Source organism: Oncorhynchus tshawytscha, linkage group LG04 (assembly GCF_018296145.1).
Source record: "Oncorhynchus tshawytscha isolate Ot180627B linkage group LG04, Otsh_v2.0, whole genome shotgun sequence".
Classification (NCBI taxonomy): Eukaryota; Metazoa; Chordata; class Actinopteri; order Salmoniformes; family Salmonidae; genus Oncorhynchus; species Oncorhynchus tshawytscha.
Window position 1 is genome coordinate 16,785,622 of NC_056432.1, and position 18,189 is coordinate 16,803,810.

General features: G+C 39.7%; 1 protein-coding gene across 1 annotated transcript; it reads left to right on the forward strand.

The window, feature by feature from the left end:
• The first annotated feature begins 5,003 nt into the window (after window positions 1-5,003).
• Window positions 5,004-9,921, forward strand: LOC112248215. Its single transcript, XM_024417060.2, has 6 exons — window positions 5,004-5,288; window positions 5,954-6,100; window positions 6,884-6,949; window positions 7,414-7,623; window positions 7,786-7,932; window positions 8,971-9,921. The coding sequence occupies exons 1-6, from the start codon at window positions 5,172-5,174 to the stop codon at window positions 9,121-9,123; spliced, it is 840 nt and encodes a 279-aa protein (XP_024272828.1). The 5' UTR covers window positions 5,004-5,171; the 3' UTR covers window positions 9,124-9,921.
• The last annotated feature ends 8,268 nt before the right edge of the window (window positions 9,922-18,189 follow it).

An 18,189-nucleotide genomic window follows, 5' to 3' on the forward strand; every position in this document is an offset into this window, starting at 1 on the left:
CATTGTCTGCCTGTCAACTTCATGTACCTCTAACAAAAGGTTATAGATTTTAACATTGGGAATGGAGGTTAGACTTTCAAAGTAACACACAGACAAATGAACCATAAACCAGTTTCAGAATTAGACGTCTCAATTCCCTTTAGGTATTCAAACTCACCCTTACCCTTTTGCCTTCTTCTACAAACAGCAATGAGACGTTTCCTTTTACAAAACAAAAGTGAAGATGATCATACACAATTACAGTGGCAAGAAAAAGTATGTGAGCCCTTTGGATTTACCTGGATTTGGTCATCAAATTTGATCTGATCTTCATCTAAGTCACAACAATATACAAACATATTGTGCTTAAACTAATAACACACACATTGTTGTATTTTTCTTGTCTATATTGAATACATAATTTAAACATTCTTAGTGTAGGTTGGAAAAAGCATGTGATCCCCTAGGCTAATGACTTCTCCAAAAGCTCATTGGAGTCAGGAGCCAACTAACCTGGAGTCGAATCAATGAGACGAGATTGGAGATGTTGGTTAGAGCTGCCTTGCCCTATAAAAAAACACTCACAAAATTTCAGTTTGCTATTCACAAGAAGCATTGCCTGATGTGAACCATGCCTCAAACAAAAGATCTCAGAAGACCTAAGATTAAGAATGGTTGACTTGCATTAAGCTGGAAAGGGTTACAAAAGTATCTATAAAAGCCTTGATGTTCATTAGTTCACAGTAAGACAAATTGTCTATAAATTGAGAAAGTTCGGCACTGTTGGTACTCTCCTTAGGAGTGGCCGTCCTGCAAGAGCACAACGCAGAATGCTCAGTGAGGTTAAGAAGAATCCTAGAGAGTCAGCTAAAGACTTACAGAAATCTCTGGAAAATGCTAACATCTCTGTTGACGAGTCTACGATACATTAAACACTAAACAAGAATAGTATTCATGGGAGGACACCACAGAAGAAGCCACTGCTGTCCAAGAAAAACATTGCTGCACGTAAGAAGTTTGCAAAAGTGCACCTGGATGTTCCACAGCGCTACTGGCAAAATATTCTGAGGACAGATGAAACTTCAGTTGATTTGTTTGGAAGGAACACACAACACTATGTGTGGAGAAACAAAGGCACAGCACACTAACATCAAAACCTCATCCCAACTGTAAAGTATGGTGGAGGGAGCATCAGTTTGGGGCTGCTTTGCTGCCTCAGGGCCTGGACAGCTTGCTATTATCATCGACGGGAAAATTAATTCTGAAGTTTATCAAGACATTTTGCAGGAGAATGTTAGGCTGCCGCCAATTGAAGCTGGTGTATGTAAACGTCCGACATCAACTGTCCACATGGGCAGCAGGTAGCCTAGTGGTTATAGCGTTGGACTACTAACCGGAAGGTTTCAAGATCGAATTGCTGAGTTGACAAGGTAAAAAATATGTTGTTCTGACCATGAACAAGGCAGTTAACCCACTGTTCCTAGGCTGACTTGCCTAGTTAAATAAAGGGAACATTTTTTTTAAATAGGGTCACTGTGGGAATGATGTCATTGCACTTATTGACGAAGCCAATGACTGATGTGTACTCAATGCCATTGGAAGAATCCTGGAACATATTCCAGTCTGTGCTAGCAAAACAGTCCTGTAGCTTAGCATCTGCTTCATCTGACTACTTTTTTTATTGACATTGTCACTGGTGCTTCCTGCTTGAATTTATTCTTGTAAACAGGAATCGGGAGGATAGAGTTATGGTCAGATTTGTCAAATGGAGTGCAAGGGATAGCTTTGTACGCATCTCAGTGTGTGGAGTAAAGGTGGTCTAGAATTTTCTTTCCCCTCTGGTTGCACATTTAACACGCTGATAGAAATTTGGTGAAACAGATTTAAGTTTCCCTGCATTAAAGTCCCCGGCCACTAGGAGCGCCACCTCTGGATGAGCATTTTCCTGTTTGCTCATGGCGGAATACAGCTCATTGAGTGCTGTCTTAGTGCCAGTATCGGTCTGTGGTGGTATGTAGACAGCTACGAAAAATAAAGATGAAAACTCTCTAGGTAGTGTCACAATGTGGCCCTTTTGGGGTGTATATTGTGGCTCCCCCTCTCACTCTCTCTCCCACATCAGGTCCCACAAGTCTCGAGGGTTTGCTCGCCTGAGGTAGAGTATCTCATGTTAAGCTGTAGACCACACTATCTACTGTCGTGTTTGTGACTACACTATCTACTGTCGTATCTGTGACTATCAACTCTCTATGTGTAATTATTATTACGTGATTAAACTAATCATGTAAACTTTAATTAACTAGGAAGTGTGGTCTACAGCTTATCATAAGATACTCTACCTCAGGCGAGCAAAACCTCGAGACTTCCTTAGTGCACTAGTTGTTGTTTACAAATATACATAGTCTGGCTCGTCGGACTCGTTAAAGGAAAAAAAAGCTTCTGCCAGTTTGTGGTGAGTAATCACTGTTTTGATGTCCAGAAGTTATTTTGGTCATAAGAGACAGTAAATGCAACATTATGTACAGAATAAGTAAAGAAGTAAGTTAAAAACAATGCAAAAAACAAACATAGTTGGTTAGGAGCACGTAAAACGTCTGCAATCTTCTCAGGCGCCATGATACATGGCCAGTACATGATCAAATGTCCTGGTAGTTGGTAAACTTCATGATGCCGTTGACCTTAACTTAACAAGGGCCCCAGGACCAGTGGAATCACAACAACACCGCCTGGAGAGTGTAAAACGGCATGGGCACTTGGATTGGAACCGGTGCTATGGTCAAAAGACATGAAAATAGAGGTCTTTGTCCATCCAAACCTGCAGTGGATTTGGTCTTTGCAAAAATATGCATAAATATCCTAGTCCTTACTGTAAAAAACTGGGGAAACAGGGGATCCAATAACCTATATTCTATTTTCCTTTTGTATTACTTGTTAAACAAAATCTCTTTCTCTGAGCAATTGTATTAGTATAAAATTGGAGCATACAAATACTGAGCTATATTGTATGTATTTATTACAGTCTTTTTTTCTCATCTTTATCAAGGGATCCAATAATTCCCGGACCCCACTGTATATCTTTCAGTGACAATTTAAAGGTGATGTCACAGTGGGATGTAACCTACAGTAACCTGCATGCTGTTTAGCTGGAAGGTCTAGTAACTGTACCTGCTTTGCCTCCCTTTGATGACACAGGATTTGTTGATGTTGATCATTGCTTGGCAATATTCTTCCTCGCTTGTCTTTTGAAATTCATTCAGGAAATTCTCCTCATCACTTGACCATTGGCTGATGAAGCAATAAAGCATCAGTAACAGGGTTCAGATCAGATGTTATAGCTGGCTTTAAGGGACAAAAATGCATAGTTAGAAGTACACAGGTACTGCCTTGGAAAAATTCCAATGCAGGCGCTTTTATCTCAATATCAAATAATATCTGGTTAAGTACCTTACTTATATTATTATGTATTGTGTGTTCATTGGAGTTTTTTGTCAACAGAGGGCAGACTGTCGTCCTCTCCCATTTATAATCTGGGTTCGTTTGCTCATTTCTATCACCTGAGACCTGAACTACTAGCGGTCATAGAGCTGGAAAGAGGGCACACCTCCTACCTACACTCTTACAAAAAAAGGTTTCAAAAGGACTCTATCAATTGCTTCATATATGGCACCTCTAAAGGTTCTATACAAAGCCCAATTAACCCTTTCCTCAAGAAATCAATAGTGTACTTCATATATGACACCCCTAAAGGTTCTATATAAAACTCAAAATAAAACTTATTTCAAGAAATAGTCTATATAGAACCTTTAGAGGTGTCAGATATGAAGTACACGATAGAAACCTTTTGGATTCTATATAGAACCTTTTTTTCTACGTAGAACCTTTCTGAAAAAGGCGTTGTTGCAAGTGCGCCCACTGTCCATCTCTATGGGTGGATTCAAGGTCTAGCAACAGAGCCAATAAGATATAAGAACAGCGCACCCTGCTGTTGCGTTGAACATATATATCAAATCACATTTTTAGTTGTCATATGCACAGGATACAGCAGGGTGTATACGGTACAATAACATAATTACTTGTGAGCTATCCTCTCAAACAGTGCAGTACCAATATAAAACATATATATTCAATAAAGGCAATAGATTGGGAAGAGGTACTGTATGCACAGATGACCACTATTTCCATATTTGCTTGTTTCAACACTTTGGTTCATGGATATTTTCCAGTCTTTACTCCAGACCTCCCACTCCCAGAACTTTGTCACAAATATCAAATGTGTCATAACAAAAACAGAAATTATTCCACTCAGAAGCCAACTCGGAAGGAACTCAGAAGCCAACTCTATACACACATTCTGCTTATGTTAGTAGGCCACATTTCCTCTTTCCCCTCACAGAGTTCCTAAATTAATGACTTTAGCTCATTCTATGGGCAATTGTAATCCTGTTAGGTCACAAAACACAAATGGCAAATCATGTGATAATCAGTGTACTGTGGATTTAAGAGGATTGTCCAGTATTTTACCCTGTGTAAACACTGTAATGTTATACAGGTCAGAGGTAAACATTCTAAATTATAGGCCTAGCCCTAGTATACCTGTGCAATATGCATGTATAATCACACACCCCATCACACAACCAAGTGACTAAGATTATATGATAAGTTTAAATTGTGACACTGCATTTTACTTTAGTGGTGTTACTGGTGGAAAAATAATTGCTGGTCATTAAAGTGAAATAGACCAGATTTGTTTTGGTTGGGGGGGTTACCCTAATTGTTCTGGAATTATTGATCAATAACTGACATGTTTGAAATATATACCAAATATTATCTTATCACTCTGCTAAGATAACAAAAAATTGCAGCAAGTTTAGCAGGCATTATTTCGTTCAAAGAGTTCATCTTCTTGTTCGTTCATTGGGTTACACTAAAGTCATGATTTATATAATTATGCAAGTAGCCTACACTCGAGTCCTCAAAAGCGATTGGTCGACCAGAAACAGGAGGATTGTCCCCTGTAGAGCGAATCCCCCACCGCCTGCCATCGACATAGCTTCCACCCGTGAGTTTCGTAAGGATCTTGTGTAAGGCTGTTGTTACATAGTCTTCAATGGCTATTACATATATATGTAGTAGCTATCTACAGTGTTTCCAGAAGTCCGGAAAATTGTCAGTCGCTCACGTCGCATGTGAAGATGTATCCGAAAAGAAAAAGTGCAATGGATAGTCAAATTATTTCGGCAGAAATTGCTTTAGGTCTTGTTCTGTGTACAGCATATCGGATAATTTCGAAGAACATTTTCAGTCAACAGGTAGGCTATGTTTACATTACTTTTGATACAAGCTGAATTTATAATGGTAAGGTATTAGGTAGGGGTTAGGAGAAAGATAAAATGAAAATGTAAGATGTTAATGCATGAGTAAGAAATCAATAGGCCTAGTTTTTGTCTTTTGACATATGCATTTTGAAAGTGTTATTGTCCCTTTTGTTCATGATCATTTCAAATTATAGCCCAATGTTTCTTGTCTATTGATTCTTGAAGAAGCTTTTCTCTTATAACATCAGTAACCCCCATACGGTTGATTTAGATCTATTGCTGCGTTCATGTGCTAATCGGAACTAGGAAACTTACATTTTCTACTTGCAAATACAGTATGTTTGAACGCGGCACGTATAACAACAACCAGTAAGTCGAAGATGTCCAAGAGTCCTAGTTCCCGACTAGCATTGGAACGCGGCATATGTGAGTCTTTGTAAACCTTGTAAACCAACAGTGTATACAGTAGCTTCAAAATATATATATAAAAAACTATCATGTAAGTGCTTCTGGCATCCATCATCTATGAATTTGACATTGTTTCCATTTCTTCAGACACATCCCTCATCTTAATAGCAAACCAAGTGGCAGGGCTGCCATTTGTTTGCTTGAATTCAGGATTGTGACTTTAATCTGTGCATTTATTTTCTATTTCTTAGGAGGAGAGTCAACCTGTTGACAGTGAACAGTTTGAGCTAACAAGGTCACTAGTGTGTGTATGGCTTGCAAGCAACATAAAGTTCCTACTCATTAAATGCAACAGCAATCCAGTTTCACTGTCTGCACATTCAACATCCAGGCTGATTGTGAGTACTCCAAATCTCTCCTGAATTCATTAATTCATTGATTGTTTGTTTTTGACCAGGTAAGTTCACTGAGAACACATTCTCATTTACAGCAACAACCTGGGGAATAGTTACAGGGGAGAGGAGGGGGATGAATGAGCCAATTGGAAGTTGGGAATGATTAGCACCACAAACATAGGCACGGACACATGCATACAAAAACACAATATTGTGTTGTTGATATGTGGTAGTAGAGTAGGGGCCTGAGGGCACACACTTAATATGTTGCGAAATCTGTTGTGAATTTATTAGAATGATTTTAAAATTGTAGAACTGCCTTAATTTTGCTGGACCACAGGAAGAGTAGCTGCTGCCTTGGCAGCAGATAATGGGGATCCATCATAAATACAAATTAGGTGACCATGATGGTATGAGGGACAGACTGTAAATTTGCAAGGACACCGGGGTTAACACCCCTACAATTACGATAAGTGCCATGGGGTCTTTAGTGACCACAGACAGTCAGGTCTCCCGTTTAACGTCCCATCCGAAAGACGGATTGATTGATACAACCTTTTATGTTATCACTCTGCTAAGAAAAAACAAATTGCAGCAAGTTTAGCAGGTATTATTTCATTCGAAGAGGTCATCTTCTGGTTCGTTCATTGGGTTACAATAAAGTCATGACTTGTATAAATATGCAGGTAGCCTACACTGAAATCCTCAAAAGCGATTGATGGACAAAAAAAAGGGGGATTGTCTTCAGTAAATTGATTGATTTATTGAGTAATTGTCTATTTACAGGCATTTCTGGCACTTCTACTGGATAGCTGCTACGGAATTAATTATCAGAGACTATATACTAACGAAGTAAGTCACCCACTATTATTTGGTTGATATAGTATTGAAAGCTTAGAAATGCTTTTATCATAGGCTACTTGCTACTGCAAATGTTATTTCAAGTTGGTAATAGATTATTATTCTCAGCAGTGCCATATAACTATGAATAGAATAAGCCAGGGGTTCTTAAACGTTTTGAGCACGAGTCCAAAATGAGAAATTGACCATACCATGACCAAAATCGTCCTCCAACGACCCAATTTAAGAAGAAATTGTGTGTATTATAGATGTATTCTCGTAACTCGCAACCCACCATGCCCAGGGCCCACTTTGGCTCCCGACCCATAGTTTAATAAGAAACCCTGGGTTAGGTTATATGTGTATGTCAGGTTTTAAGTGCATAAATATTTTTTTCTCTAATGTTTTAATGATTTAATGATTAGATGTTGGATTGCGATTGTTTTCACTGACAGTCATTTTTTTCTCCTTCCTAGCGGCCTACAGTGGACATGGCCATGTGTTCTTTCTTCATAGTGAGCAGTGTTGTCCTCTTCTTTTTGGACCACAGCCAGCTGCAGAGCAGAGTGGACTTGCGCATGATCTTCAGTGACTCTCAGAAGTTCTTCCTTCAGATGGACTTTTTTGCCACCTTTGTCTTTGGCCTCCTCTGGCTGGCCTTCCCCGATTGGCTCCTAGGATTCCAGGTAGGCTCTTAGTACCATAAAAATACAATGAAGCAAGATTTCACATTGTGGAGATGCGGGATGACTAAGAAAAGTCAGTAGCTTCCAGGTTCCAGTTTGAGAATGTGCTGTTACAAGAGGTGAAGAATGTTTCTGGAATAAATGTTTGCTTCACTCTTTCAGCCCATTACAGGTTCTGAGGACACCTTCCATCTTCACCTCAGTAGAGCCTTTGGCGCCATGATGGTGGGTGACAGTTTTGTCTCTTTTACAACACAGAATTTCCAACCCAACAAAGAAAAGCCATCCGTGTTCATAAGCCGAGCAGTGGTATGTGATATTTCAGCAATCTCTTTTTTTTATTTTATTTTAATTAATTTTTTTACAATAGAGAGTTCTGGGCCTGTTTGGCCCTGTCCGGGGGTGTCCTCGGATGGGTCCACAGTGTCTCCTGACCCCTCCTGTCTCAGCCTCCAGTATTTATGCTGCAGTAGTTTATGTGTCGGGGGGCTAGGGTCAGTTTGTTATATCTGGAGTACTTCTCCTGTCCTATTCGGTGTCCTGTGTGAGTCTACGTGTGCGTTCTCTAATTCTCTCCTTCTCTCTCTCGGAGGACCTGAGCCCTAGGACCATGCCCCAGGACTACCTGACATGATGACTCCTTGCTGTCCCCAGTCCATCTGACCGTGCTGCTGCTCCAGTTTCAACTGCTCTCTCTAATTCTCTCTTTTTTATCTCTCTCGGAGGACCTGAGCCCTAGGACCATGCCCCAGGACTACCTTCTGCCTCCAGTTTCAACTGTTCTGCCTTATTATTATTCGAACATGCTGATCATTTATGAACATTTGAACATCTTGGCCATGTTCTGTTATAATCTCCACCCGGCACAGCCAGAAGAGGACTGGCCACCCCACATAGCCTGGTTCCTCTCTAGGTTTCTTCCTAGGTTTTGGCCTTTCTAGGGAGTTTTTCCTAGCCACCGTGCTTCTACACCTGCATTGCTTGCTGTTTGGGGTTTTAGGCTGGGTTTCTGTACAGCACTTTGAGATATCAGCTGATGTACGAAGGGCTATATAAATACATTTGATTTGATTTGATTTGATTTCTGATGCTTCCATATAAATACATAGAATCAATTGAGAATAACACCCCATCATACACACCCCTCCCCACCCACAAAATAAGTTAATGTCAGGCAAAGCTATGACTAGGTGGCAGTTTCACACAATGAAGGCCTACATGCCATGCTCCTCCCTATTCTGACTTGAGACCTGCATGCTTAACTGGAATTATCATGCAAGTCTGCCATTGATGTCACTGAATAATTTATGTGAAAGGTGACTGCAGTGTTTTCTCTTGGTTTTTCAGGGCAGCTTGGTGCTGCTGGTGTTCCTGGTCCACTCTCAGCTGACCACCTCTGCCTGGGCCCCTGCCCAGATCTGGTTTGGCCTGGTGGGAGCCAGCCTCTGGACAGGAAACTCCATCTTAGGTTACCTCAGCTCTAAACAACAAAATATGTAAGAAGTCCATTCACATAGACACTGAACACAACAGTCACAACATAACAGGCAGAAGTTACATTGAACCCTCTTCTGTGTCCCACAAGACTGTTAGCCGCTTAAGTGAAGTTGATCACGTGAGCATGGTTAATCAAACCACAGCTGTTGCACAGAAAGCAGAGGCAGATTCTCTGGGAACCTGGAGTGACTTAGAATGAGTGATTATTTATTGTTAAACAATTTCCATCCTATGTTGTTCAGTCTTATGATTTTCATACTTCACCATGAATGAGATGGTGATGGTCATTGCTGACAGAGGTGGAAAGAGACTCTTTGGAAATCTAAATGTCTAAATATACTGTACTGTACATTTGTAAATGTGTAACTCCTCTGAGAGGAGGTTAGAAGCCATCGGAGATTGTAAAAGACACTTGACCCCACCATTCCACTGTACAGAAGTGAATAGTAAGTATGCAGGCTCAGCCTTAGAAACATAATTATGAAATAACTTTTTAGTAACTATTGATGGGAAGCGTGGAGGTGTTGTAGCTGCACCCATATGACTAAATAGATGTAACTGACGTTGAAATTCTGTCAAGGAATAAAAGTGAAGGGAAATGTTACTCAGAAACATTGTGATATTCTAATCTAGTGCTTCCTTTTTATTTATCCTGCTCCAAGGCTTGAACTCTCTGTAACCACTAGATGGTGCTATGCACATGGCCATGGAGTGCCTCTGAATGGATTTGAATCATAGGGAATCTAGCTTTTAATAGCCCATCGTTCCTATCATTATATTTCCATGACATAGTCTGACCAGTTGAATCCAGGTGAAAGCTATCATCCCTTACTGATGTAACTTGTTAAATCCACTTCAATCAATCAATGAAGGGGAGGAGACAGGTTAAAGAAGGATTTTTAAGCCTTGAGACATGGCTTGTGTACGGGGTGAATGGGTGTAACGGATGTGAAACAACTAGCTTAGTTAGCGGTGGTGCGCGCTAAATAGCGTTTCAATCGGTGACGTCACTTGCTCTGAGACCTTGAAGTAGTAGTTCCCCTTGCTCTGCAAGGGCCACAGCTTTTGTGGAGCGATGGGTAACGATGCTTCGTGGGTGACTGTTGTTGATGTGTGCAGAGGGTCCCTGGTTCGCGCCCGGGTATGGGCGAGGGGACGGTCTAAAGTTATACTGTTACATGGGCAAGACAAAATATTTGAGTGCCTTTGAGCGGGGTATGGTAGTAGTAGGTGAGTGTGTCAAGAACTGCAACACTGCTGGGTTTTTCACTCTCAACAGTTTCCTGTGGTCCACCACTCAAAGGACATCCAGCCAACTTGACACAACTGTAGTAAGCATTGGAGTCAACATGGGTCAGCATCACTGTGGAATGCTTTTGACACCTTGATACCTCGGCAAATTGAAGCTGTTCTGAGGGCAAAAGGGGGTGCGACTAAATTCTAGGAAGGAGTTCCTGTTTTGTACACTCAGTGTATATGTTAGCTGTTGTGAATACTTCAAATTATATAGCACAATGAGTATATATTTTGATGATTGTGCATTGACAGTAATAGGTACACTCACTTCATAGGACAATTTTGGTTGTGAGCTAAAAACACTGACAGGTGCTCTGTCTTTCTATAAAACATCCTCACAACTGTTAGTCAATACTGACACCTTGACCTTGACCATGATCATGCTTATAAAAATTCACAACAACACAACATCAGAGAACTATAGAGGTTATTTAAATCAGTACAACTGCCAGTTGAGTACAGCAGAGAAGATTGAGGTTGAGGAAAAGGTTACTTGGCTCCACTGGTCCTGACTGCTGATGTGGTTGGATTACCAAATTTCCATTGCTCTTCATGTGCACTTCTCTCAGCTGGCCACATCCTTTGTAGTCACCCTAAGAAACGGTGACTGAACCCTGAAAAACGGATACCAAATGACCGACTGTGCTCCGGTGTCTAATGAGCACACAAATGAAGCAGGTAAGCAGTTTACAGAGGAGAGGACAAACCTGGGACAATGAGCAAAACTGGTTGGAAAGATGTCTTTTGACTTTGAAAATGCGTATTTTTAACAAGTTTTGCTTACTGTGGGGTGGAAATGGGTGCATCTTGCAATGGCACTTTATTCCCTACGTAGTGCACAACTTTTGAAGTTGAGCACTACAAAAGGAAATGGGGTGCCATTTCAGACAACGTCTAAGTCACAACATGTCCTTACAGATTTCAAATAAATCAGTGTGGGTTAGAATGATCCATCCTCATGAATGATGCAGATATTCTGTGAATAATAACAACACAAGTGTACTTGGTTATAACAGATATTTAAAAAATGTAATAAAGCTGCTTTCCTCTCATCAAGAGGTCAAGCAGGAAGTAGCACTCTATATGTTTGGAGTTTGGAGTGTTGCGCTCGCAAGTCAATAAGAGCCAGTGAGGTTGTTAGAGCCAGTGTGATCACACTTAGTGATTCACAATCACATGGCAAAGGCATTGGCAGCAAAGTATCCCCAGAGCCCAGCAATTCAAAAGTTGTCTATCTGGATTAACGCCTATAGGATAAGATTAAATGCATAGAAATATAATGAATAGAACTCGAGTCCCCATTCTAGTCAATTATTTGTCCATTCTATTCATTTCAATCCTATCCAATAGGCAAAATCCTGATAGATAACTTAAATCCCTAACAAAGGGATAGTTGATATATGCAATTAAACATGTCCCCATTAATGCAAATCCACTAGGCACAGATGTCAATTCAATGATCATCAACAACAATCATCAACAACAACAAAATCATCATGTCATTGGATTTAGGTTAAAAATGCAAAATTCCCTTACGTTGATGACTTTTATCAAATCCAATCAGTTTTCCAAGTTGATTCAACGTCATCACATTGAATTTATTTTGTTTAAATGACGTGTAAACAGCGTTGATTCAACCAGTTTTTGCCCAGTGGGAAGGCTTTTGCACACCAATCATTTCCTGGTGTGGGAGGATTAGACTGTGCTGATAGCACACAAACACAAATCTGAAAGGCAAAGGCAATCAGTTGCTTCAAACTGCACTCCCGTGACATAATGTTTCAGTGTGTGTATCTTCTTCTCAATGGCATCTGTTCGCTCTTCCACTCATTTATATGTAACAATTCACAAATCACAACTTTATATATAAAATGATCCTGTGAACCCTGTCAATGTTTGTTTCCCCAACAGTTCTAATAAGAATCTGGCAATAAATTATCCTATGTCAATAATATTAAACTCTGAGTTCTGAAAAACATTTTGAAAATAAAAAATGTTAACGTTATTGTACAGCACTTTGCTCCTTGTGACTCACTCTTCCTGTCTGCCAAAATTTCTAGATAGATAGAAAACCCACATTTTCCCAAAGTATCATCACCCTGCTGCTACAGACAGGATTCAATTAGTATTTGCTTGCCAAATACTTTAGCTGCACTTGATTGAGCTTGCCTGGCGCAAAGTAGTCAATGGAGTAGTCCCGAAAGTGGAAAACCCATCTAAGCCTTCCAGGTAGGCTCAATCAAACACATAACATTTTAAAAAGAAAACAAATAATATTCAAACCCCGGTCTTTTATGCTAATGAGTAGGGAATCATCATGAAAATTTGGTAGCCTGTGACCAAGTCTGGTCTGCCTCAGCGATCAACACATGCACGCATTCGCCTCTAATCTGTCTGCCCTCTCATTCCTATCTGTATAATAAAAATACAATAGGAGACAAGAGTTGGAACCTATATCGTATGTTGATCATAGGCCTTTGCTTTCAAAGGTATTATTTTCCACTAACAATGTGAATTTGCCAGCTGAAAAACGCATGTTGTTGCTGTCGGATGAAAACGGATGAAGAATTGAGAAAAAACATTGCTATATTTACCATTAACAACAAAGAATTTCAAAACTTCAGAAGCTATTTTAAATTAATTGTATTTGTCCTAGAGTCATGAAATGTCCAGAGCACATTGAGGAGAGTTACTAATTTGAATACATGTAAAACAAAATTAAAATTGTCAAAGATTGAGTTTCAAGGTTTTCATCAGACAGCGACGATGTACATTGAGTGTACAAATAAGGTGAATCCAGGTGAAAGCTATGATCTCCTATTGATGGTACTTGTTAAATCCACTTCAATCAGCTTAGATGAAGTGGAGGAGACAGGTTAAAGAAGGATTTTTAAGCATTGAGGCAACTGATACATGGATTGTGTATGTGTGCCATTCAGAGGGTGAATGGGCAAGACCAAATATTGAATTGCCTTTGAATGGGGTATGATGGGTGCCAGGTGCACCAGTTTGAGTGTGTCAAGAAATGCAACACTGCTGGGTTTTTCACACTCAACAGTTTCCTGTGTGTATCTAGAATGGTCCACGCCCCAAAGGACATCCTGCCAACTTGACACAACTGTGGGAAGCATTGGAATCAACATGGGCCAGCATCCCTGTGGAACGCTTTCGACACCTTGTAGAGTCCATGCCCCGACGAATTGAGGCTGTTCTGAGAGCAAAATTGTTGTACACTCAGTGTATATGTATACCTGTGTTGTATGAAAGTGTCCTCAAGATTCTTGTGTTTGGGGTTGAGTGAAATTATGGATGAACAACAACTTCAGGTAGAGTAACCTACAGAGCATTACCACTGTCATCCCCCAATCACCAGCTGACCACCTTACTGCTGTAGGTTTCCATGTATTCAACCTGTGATTTCTGTCCCAGGGCCTTCCAACCCCATGGCCCAAACATACATACAGTAAATATACTAATTTCCCATCTTTTAAACAAATGACTGCTCTAGCCTTCCAAGGTCAGAAGAGACAAGAGTGGTTGTGATGGAGTTAAGATTATTGTCTGAGCTGTTCTAGCAATGCCCTTCTGTTAAACACTCCTGTATGAATTATAATGACAAATGAATTCTGCACAGCTGAAGGAGGTATCATTGGTCTCTAGTACTAGCACATTGTGAGAACCATAATCATCCTTACAGCTCTGGTGGTCTGAATCTAACCGGTCATTTTTCCAATTGCAATTCAAAGATGTATGGCCGGAGTTGCCTGGTTCCGGGCAGGAGAGCTCAGAGGACCAGGTTCAGTTTTGTAATTCATTTGTAGCAATTTCTCTGTGCGTTTGGCAGCTGTTTAAAAAGGCAAACTCTGGGAAATTCACGTAGTCTTTTCCAAATGTTTTATTGAGATTTGCGAGCTGCTCATTTAATCTACTGTAAGTGTGTCTCTCAAAATGACTAGAGGTCTGCTGCCAAATCTCAAGATTAATAGAAATGAAACACATTTAAGGGGTTGTAGAAAGATTTCTGGCATTGAAAGTTACAATTATAGCAAACGTATAATGTACTTTTGGGCCAGTGTCAATTTTTTCACCTTCACTAATGATCCAGAGGTCAGGAAAACATAATTTGAATATAGTGATCTTCCTTGACATATCCCTTTAGGTATTATCACCTCTCACTGCATTTGTATAATACTCTATAATATTACATTCACCTGTCATTTAGTTCCATTTGATTTGATTTGCCATAGGGGAAACATTAACAAAAATTAGGTTAAAAAAGAAGGCAATCAAAACTTTCATACAGTATGTTGTCCCAATATGTACAATGATATAGGTATACAGTTACTGCCAGTACCAAGGGATTATACTGTAAATATGAATCTATGAAATATACAGAATGCTGCTGAATGTGTGTGAGAGATGAGCAGAGGTCATCTACACCCTGCTAACACTGTTTGAGCTATATGAACAGTGATGCTGTCATACCAGATCCTGGGCTGTTGCTGCATTCTGTGTTTTTTGCTGCTGTGTTCTATGCTGTTGTATTCTGTGCTGCTGTGTTTTGTGTTTCTGTGTTGTGTTCTGTGTTGCTGTGTTCTGTGTTGTTGTGTTCTATGTTGCTGTGTTCTATGTTGCTGTGTTGTTGTGTTTCTGTGTTCTGTTCTGTGTTTCTGCGTTCTGTGTTGTTATAGTCTTTGTTGCTGTGTTCTGTGTTATTGTGTTCTATGTTGTTGTGTTCTGTGTTACTCTGTGTTGCTGCGTTCTGTGTTGCTGTGTTCTGTGTTGTTGTGTTCTGTGTTGTGTGTTCTGTTTTGCTGTGTTCTGTGTTGCTGTGTTCTATGTTGTTGTGTTCTGTGTTCCTTTTTTCTGTGTTGTTGTGTTCTGTGTTGTGTTTTTTGTTGTTGTGTTCTGTGTTGTTGTGTTCTATGTTGCTGTGTTCTGTGTTACTGTGTTCTGTGTTGTTGTATTCTGTGTTGTTGTGTTCGGTGTTGCTGTGTTGTGTTCTGTGTTCTATTTGTTGAATTCTTTGTTCCGTGTTGTTGTGTTATGTTTTGTTGTGTTCTGTGTTACTTTGTTCTGTGTTGTTGTGTTCTGTGTTGCTGTTTTGTGTCTTTGTTATTTTTTCTGTGTTTCTGTGTTGTGTTCTTTGTTGGTGTGTTCTGTGTTGCTGTGTTCTGTGTTGTTGTGTTCTGTGTTGCTTTGTTGCTGTGTTCTGTGTTGTCATATCTATCCTGTGAGGATCAGAATGGGTCAGATCAGACCGGCGAGATTGTGACAGTAACCAGTTCTCTCTCTCTCCCACAGAGGGGAGAGGGGGAACTGCTGGGTGGGCGACAGTTCACACTCAGTCATAAATTACAAGAGAGGGAGGTTCTCTCTCTTGCTCTTTAGTATCAACCATAGGAATGTCTTTGTTCACAAACATTTTTGCCAGCCCAAAATCGAATGTTCAAAAAGTGATAATGGAACGATATTGTTAACCTACCAATGTGGGAAGTAGTCAGTGGGGAACTATGGAAAACGAATTCCAATTGTTTGTCATTTTGTGATGTTCTAAAATCTGTACGGACCAAATACTGTAACTTGTAAAGCATACACCCTTTATCTGTTAAGTTTTCATTCAATATGTTGTGAAAACAATATGAAAAATTATGAAGGAATTTATGTTAAGATATGAATGTGATTTTAGTTTTCTAATTAGATAATAGTTTTGATATCCTTTGCACATTAAGTAGCCACGCCCCAAATGAGGTCACAGAGCTTGTCAGCATGACGGAACACACCTTTTGACCAAGATTGCATAAAGGCTTGGAAGAGGAATCAACCTTTAGACCAGGAAACGTGCAGCGGAGAGCTACACATTTGAAAAAGTTGAAACTTTCAACCTCAGCAAGAGGTGAAGAAAATTAACTCAACTACCAGACCAGGACACTGCCAGTCTGCAGCTGCACGTGTAAAGTGATTTGGAACTTTGACTAGCTACCACTGGTACAGCTAAGTAGCTGTTCTGAGGAATGAACACCGATGGATACCGGACAACTAAGAAGAAGGACATTGCGACCTCAGATGGACAATCAGAGCATGTACAAGTGGCCCACAGGAAAGGCCCACCAAACCCTTTCCAAGAAGGCTTGGTTCTGACAGAGATAAACAACGATTGAAGGCATTTGGCAGAGTAGCCTAGTGGTTAGAGCGTTGGACTAATAACCGCAAGGTTGCAAGTTCAAATCCCTGAGCTGACAAGGTACGAATCTGTCGTTCTGCCCCTGAACAGGCAGTTAACCCACTGTTCCTAGGCTGTCATTGAAAATAAGAATTTGTTCTTAACTGACTTGCCTAGTTAAATAAAGGTAAAAATAAAAGAAATCCCACATAAATGCATTAATGATTTCTTACTCCATAATGGGCGGTGGTTCGTGTGGAAACTATATGATTTTATTTTGTTAGAATCTCTTTTGGTCCCTATTTGGACTGATATTCCAAGAGTCCTTAAACATTAAAATACAACTTATAATAGGATCACATTTTCACATATAACACACTGTTACAAACAGACATAATACGCTAACATATTGACCAGATAAATACTCTAACAGTCTAAAAATATAGATTGATTCTTCATCTACCATTGTCCAGCACAACTGTCCTATGTATTATATTTAAATGGTTTTAAAGTATTGTTGGAATTTATATATTGAAAGGTTTCTGATTTGCTCAAATAAATTATTCCATTTCTTTATTGATCTAAATCAAAATGTTATTTTTCCCATTTCACTTTTCTGTCTGGATAACACATGGACAATTGATTCCTAGTATTTGCTGAATGTCTGTCTCTTACCAACTTAATACTGTTGTGACTAGAGTTTGGCCGTTTTAAATTGTGTATATTATGAAATAAAATAAGCATGTTTTTCGATTATCTTGTTGATTGATGACCAACCATGAGAATTGAGCATGACTACAACAGAAGAACCATATCTCCACCTTAAAGCAATCCTTACTGCTTTGTTCCGTTCAATTTGCAGCCTCCTAATTTCACGTTCATTTTCCCAGACCACAGAACAGTAGTTCACCTGACTCCCAATTAATGCTTGGGTTATTTGCTTAGACTTTCCTGGTAAATATTTAGCTATCCTTCCGATCATGCATGCAGTTTTTTTGTAATTTTTTTACATAGATTAGTTATTTGAGACGACCATGATAAGCAGTTGTCTAGCTGCACTCCTAGTATTTTGGTTTCTGCCACTTCCTCAATTTCTACTCCCCCGATACTTAATTGTATCCCATGCTGTGTTGGCCTTTTCCTGCTGGAACAGACCATCGTAACTTTCTTGATACAAATCTACTTGTATCAAATCGAATCAAATTGTATTGGTCACATACACATGGTTAGCAGATGTTAATGTGAGTGTAGCGAAATGTTTGTGCTTCTAGTTCTGACCATGCAGTAATATCTAACAAGTAATCTAACAATTTCACAAAAACTACCTTATACACACACACACAAGTGTAAAGGAATGAATAAGAATATGTACAAATAAATATATGAATGAGTGATGGCCGTGCGGCATAGGCAAGATGCAGTAGATGGTATAGAGTACTGTATATACATATGAGATGAGTAATGTAGGGTATGTAAACATTATATAAAGTGGCATTGTTTAAAGTGACTAGTGATACATTTATTACATCCCATTTTTAATTATTAAAGTGGCTAGAGCTTGATGTACGTGTTGAACCGATTGTCTTGCTGTATAAATTGTAGTATCATCT

Bases quoted from the DNA above. Each gene is read 5' to 3' on its own strand.
- LOC112248215 (XM_024417060.2), top strand. From the start codon at position 5,172: ATGTATCCGAAAAGAAAAAGTGCAATGGATAGTCAAATTATTTCGGCA. The intron at 6,101-6,883 runs GTGAGTACTCCA...GTCTATTTACAG, and splicing joins ATTCAACATCCAGGCTGATT to GCATTTCTGGCACTTCTACT. The intron at 6,950-7,413 runs GTAAGTCACCCA...TCTCCTTCCTAG, and splicing joins AGAGACTATATACTAACGAA to CGGCCTACAGTGGACATGGC.